At 43.4% G+C, this 6,000-nt stretch overlaps 1 protein-coding gene across 1 annotated transcript in view; it reads right to left on the bottom strand.

Moving 5' to 3' along the window:
• The window catches only part of OPHN1 (oligophrenin 1), a 292,555-nt gene that overhangs the window by 76,639 nt on the left and 209,916 nt on the right, over positions 1-6,000 (bottom strand). Inside the window, exon 11 of the mRNA XM_072626106.1 lies at positions 2,741-2,819. Within this exon, the coding sequence (XP_072482207.1) occupies positions 2,741-2,819 (79 nt within the window). The remainder of the gene's footprint in view (positions 1-2,740; positions 2,820-6,000) is intronic.

Consider the following 6,000-nt stretch of genomic DNA (forward strand, 5'->3'; position numbering starts at 1 on the left):
ACACTTAAGTATTTACCTGATCATTTGAGGAAGAGGAAAAAAGCACCAATATGTAGGTGCACCAGGAAGGTGGTGCCTGAACTGGAATGCTTGGGAAACCAGTCGGCCAGTCTGACAGCCACATATAATTCATGAAAGGAGGATTGAGTAAGAAGCCTGGAAAGGTAGGTTGGAGCCAGGTTGATGTTGATGATGAAGATGATGATGATAACTAACATTTCTACAGCTCCTTAAAGTTTGTAAGGTGCTTGACAAACTTTAACTCACTTGATCCTCACAACAACTCTCTGAGGCAGGTACTGCTATTCTCATTTTACAGAAGAAGAAACTGAGGCAACAGGACAAACAGGTGCCCAGGATCACACAACTAGTAAGGGTCTGAGGTCACATTTGAACTCAGATCTTCCTGATGCCAGGCCCAGAGCCCTCTCCATTGCACTGGGGCTATGACATAATAGGGAGCTACCATTGTTTCTTAAAAGTAAGACGCAGATTTGTGTTTTAGGGAGATGCTTTGGGCAGCTATGGGGGGACTCCAAGGATGTTGTGAACAGACAACTGACAACACACAGCAACTGAGTTTATAAATGAAAAAACTGAGGCCAGTTTATGCTCACACAGACACAAACTGGAAGAGCAAAGAAACAACTCAGGTTCCCTGATTCAAATTCAGGGCTTTCCACATGCATAGGTGCAGCTAGGTGGTGCTGCAGTGGAGAAAGTGCTGGGCCTAGAATCAGGAAGATCTGAGTTCAAATGTGGCCTCAGACACTTACTGGCTGTGACCCTGGGGAAGTCACTTCACCCTGTTCGCTTCAGTTTCCTTCTCTGTAAAATAAGCTGGAACAGGAAATGACAAACCACTCCAGGACCTCCTCCATGTACATTATGGTCCATGGAGTCATGAAGAGTTGGACACAACTGAATGACTGAACAAAAACAAACCATATGCATGTGAACATTTGTGTGCACCTACATGTGAACACATCTGCACGAGCACTGTTCTCAAATACACCTGCATATACACGTAAAAACATGTACACACATGCCTGGCCTTTCTGAAGTATTGACAAACAATCCACAGTTCTCTGGCTGAACTAGCAATCCCCCAAATTTAAGCAAATCTTTGCAAAATTCCAACTGCTTCAAAAAAACAACTCATAACTAAAGTCGTATAGCCACAGAAGTGACATGCAGCAGTAGGGAGAGAAGATTCAGTCTTTGGATGCACCCCTAGCTTGCTCTTGTGATGTGCCACTCACTGGAGTGACTCCTCCCTCCTCCCTGCCCCCAATCTGTTTGCAGGAGCTTGTCATTCTACCCAGATCTTTCTACCACTTGGGGATCCCCAAGGAAACTCAGAGACATTATAAGAGCACAAAAGCTCAGAAATGCAAACACACTGAAAAAAAGACAACTTTCCACATAAAGGAAAATCTGCTGAACACAATAATTCATTTTTACCCAGCCTCAGATCCGATCATGTCCCACCACCACCCACTCCCAGTGGATAAGCGCACATTTGTCAGACCAGATGAGCAGCAACTCCTGCTGGAGGAAGCCTAGGAAGCACACCCTGAGGAATATTTTTCACATTTTTCAGACTACTAATTAGCAGAATGGCCACTCTGTTGTGACCCTTTGTCAGAGTGCCTACCTCAGGACTGGTTACAAATTCCAGATGTAAATTCTAGACCATATGGAGGCAAGAGGTCAAGCAGAAATAACCCTGGGATTAGAGTCAAAGCACCTGGGTTCTATTTCTACCTGTGACTCTTACTGCCTGTGTGACCTTGGGCAAATCACTTTTGCTCTGGGGGCCTCAGCTGCATCCTATGTGGAATGAGAGGATTTGACTAGATGGCCTCTGGAATGCCCTCCAACCCACCATGGCCTCCACAATGCCCTTCAACCCTCTATGACCTCTGTAATGCCCTCCAACCTTCCATGGATGATCTAATATGTGACCATGGGAACTTGTCTCTGACCTCTTTTAGTTTTAGTTCTCTCACTGGTAAAATGAAAAGGTTGAAATAGACAGCCAGTAAGTTCCTTTCTAGCTCTAGGTCCTCTAAATAACTCTGTGCACTTATGCAAGTCCCTTCCCCTTGCGGAGCCTGTTTCCTCATGTGTAAAGTGAAGAGATTGGACTGACTGACCTCAAGGGCCCCTTCCAGCTAGAGATCCTTTGATCAGTCAAAAGAAAGTCCTTGCTACCAAGGCTCTGCCAAATAGTTCAACTGCAGAGACTGACATTTAATCAAGGCAAATGACTTTCAAAAAGAGGCATCAGCACCTGCTTTGCCACCTTCCCTTAAGGATCATGGAATATTTCCATCTGACCTGCAGCAGATCCCTTCCCTAGGTGTTGTCTCCCCTTATTAGACCATGAGACCCAGAATTTTCTATTTCTATCCCCAGTGTTTAGTATATAGTAAGTGCTTATTAAATGCTTTATTCATTCATCTGGACTTTCGGAGATTAGACGCAGTTAGGCAGTCGAATAATTCAAATACACGTGTCACTTATCTCATGGGATTTCTGTTGAATAACAGATGTTGGACTAGATTATATTTTCCAGCTCGAAATCCTATGAACCTATGATCTTAGCACCAAACACAGTGGCTCGCTCTCCATGCCAGATTCATTGTTTGTTCAAGCAAGTTAGCATGTGCTACCACTAGAGGTCATTGTTCTCAAAGACTTGTGTTACTGGAAGGCAATGCCTTAGGTAACTCACTGGTTCTTTTCCATCCATTGCTTCCATCCATAGCCGTCTGTTGGCTTCAGAAAGGGCCTGCAGAGTTATAGTTCCTGGTCTAAAAAGAAAATGAGAAAGTTAAGGGACAATTCAATTGGTGAGAGTCCTAGAGCAGGGCAACCAGTACTGGAGGGTTTTGGGAACAGACACCATGCTACAGGAAGAGCAATTGAAGGGAGTAGGGGTGAAAAAGGCATGAAAAATAGAAGGCTGAAGGTGGGAGGTATAGGGGAAAGATGGCTTTTAGTACTTAAAGAGCTCTCATTAAACTTTTTCTTCTTGATCCAAATGGCAGAGCTCCAAACAACCAAAAGAAACTTCAAAGAAGCAGATTCCTATCCTCCAGATAAGGAAAAACTTCTCACCCATTCAGAAAGATCACCGGTAGGCCACCAGAAAGTCTGAGTTCAAACTTCTGGTCTGATAATTAATACATCGTTGACTTTAGGCAAATCATCTCCCCTCTTTGGGTCTCAGTTTATCCATCTACAACATAGAGAGGAGGGACTAGATGATCTTAAGGCTCCTTCTCTGTGGAAAAGTTCCAACTTTGCAGCATGAATTCCATTAACCCCAGTCAAATGGGCCATCTCAAGTTACCAATCTCAAGAGATGTTTGGGCAAAAGTTGGATGACTCACTTTCTGGGGATATCTTTGAAGGGATTCCTGCTTAGTTATGGGAGGGACTAGAATACTCCAGGGATGTTTCAAATCCCATGATGCATATTGAACAGGAAGGTACCCAGAAGCTGCCTGTTAGATTACTTTACCAACCTAATAACGACATAGAGAGACAGTGTGGTATAGTGGACAGAGAGCTGCTCTTGCAGACTCAAAGGTTTGGGTTCAAGTCCCTCTTCTGAGCTGGCTGTGTAACCCTAGGCAAGTCACACAACCTCTAGCTCTATAGTCCTCTAGACAAACAGTATCAGATACCAACAAAAACAGAGGCCACTAAACCATGCATAAGGATTCCTGCCTTATTATTATTAATGGGGGCCTCATATCATATATATCAGAAAATACATTTTCTAATATATTTCTTTTTTTATTAATATATCTCTAAACTAAAATCAGATAGGAACTACATTTTAATCTGGTTCAGGACATGCTTGGAGGTACTGTGGGCCACATGCTCTAGATAACTCCTTAAAATAGGGATTCTTGGCCTTTTTAAATGTCATGGTCCCCTTCTTAGAATCACATTCTTAAATGTATAAAATAAAATACATGGAATTATACAGGAAGCCAATGATATTGAAATCTAGATGCAATTCTTTCCTCATGCAAGTCCATAGACCCCCTGAAATCCATCCATGAATCCCTTAGGGATGTGTGGACCTCAGATTAAGAACCCTGGCAGAGAAACTTCCCCACATCAATGAAATCTTAAGCGTGATGCAAACCAATGAGCAGACCAGCTTAGCTTAGGTTTGCTGGTTACTATCTTAACCCAGAAAAAAAAGACAAAAAAACAATGCCAACCCTGGGTTGGACCCAGAAAGTCAGTTCTGACATGTAAGGCTAAGAACAAAAACTCTAGACCCAGTACATGAATATGAGGCTCCATGGCCTCTGGTGAGCAGTACCAGTCCAAGGACTTTCTCCTGGCTGACCTGAATTGATTTACAGTAATTCTGTGATTTTACCTTCTGAACCCAAGTATAATTCTTTATATTTATCCCTATTCTGTTTCATCTTATGAGATTCAGTCTAATGCTTGAACCCATGGGTCAGAAAACTACAGCCCATGGGTAAAATCCGGTCCACTGACTCTTGTTCAATGGCCTCCAAGCCCTGCTCTAGCCTGTCAAGATCTTTCTGGATCCTGACTGTCAATCAGACTTCCAAGAATCTGTGATCTCATCCTTTCCTCCATCATTTCCCCTCCACAATTGGGGCCAGAAAACAATCATTCCCTCTAACAATGAGGCTGGCCTAACATGGTTAGGCCAGTCTTTGGATGTGTCCCACTGGCATAAGGTCCAACAACCTGCTATCACTTGTGTGCCATCATAATAATACTTCAGAGAGGACATTCACAAAGGATCAAGAGAAGGTCAATCACTTATGGTGCCACTACCACCTGATTCAGTAACTGGGCATCATATCCTTTCTAACAAGGTCCAAACAATGTTAGGTAAGGCAGTAGGGATGCGCCCCTTTTATCAGTGGCAAACTAGAGCAGCTAGTTACTTATTTCTGAATCAGAGCCTGAAGGGAACATTTGATGTCAGAAAAAAGGGTTCCCAGGCTCCTACCCCTATCCAAAAGATCAGGATGTGACAGGGGAAAGGGAACTAAATGGGAAGTCACAGGTCTAGGGTTTGGATCCCAGCTCTGCCACTTGTTAACTGGGTGACTTGGGCCATGATACTTCACCTTCCTCAGCCTCAATTTCCTCACTGGTCAAATGACAAAAGATCAGGATGTGACAGGGGAAAGGGAACTAAATGGGAAGTCACAGGTCTAGGGTTTGGATCCCAGCTCTGCCACTTGTTAACTGGGTGACTTGGGCCATGATACTTCACCTTCCTCAGCCTCAATTTCCTCACTGGTCAAATGACGAGGCTGACTAGGGTATCTTCCAGCTCTAGATCTAGGATCCTACGTGTGACTCCGGAACAGGAACTACCCTTCTGCAGGGTCTCAGTTTCCTCCTCCATAAGATGAGGGGGTTGGACTCAATGGTCTCTGAGGTCCCTTTCAGCTTAGATCCAGTCCCTTCAACTCCCTGGGCCTCAGTTTTCTCCTATGATCCAAGACTGAACCTAGCAAGTCATTCACAGTGTTAGGCCTCAGTTTCTTCCTCTGTAAAATGTGGGGGCTGAGCTAGATTACTTTAAAGCATAGGTTCCCAAAGTGTACAATAATGCCCCCTGGGGAGCACTGGAACAATGTAGGGGGGCAGTAGTAACCTCAGGTGCAACTGGGGGGCATTGAATAAAAAAGGGGGTGTTGGAAGCCATAAGGAAAGAAGAGAAGACAATTATGAAAAACCATTCATATATGTTTCATCTGTTGTGTAACAGAGTTAAAGTTGTAGTAGAATTCCAGGGAGATGCTGAGTAATTTTTCTTATTGAAAAGGGAATGATAGGCCAATAAGTTTGGGAACCTCTGTTTTAAAGCAATAATTAATGATAATGATGATTATAATACTAAGAACAGCTAGCATTTATATGACCCTTTAAGGATTGCAAAATACTTTACAAATATTACTTTATCTGATCTTTACA

The sequence above is a fragment of the Notamacropus eugenii genome, chromosome X, assembly GCF_028372415.1.
Source record: "Notamacropus eugenii isolate mMacEug1 chromosome X, mMacEug1.pri_v2, whole genome shotgun sequence".
Taxonomy (NCBI): domain Eukaryota; kingdom Metazoa; phylum Chordata; class Mammalia; order Diprotodontia; family Macropodidae; genus Notamacropus; species Notamacropus eugenii.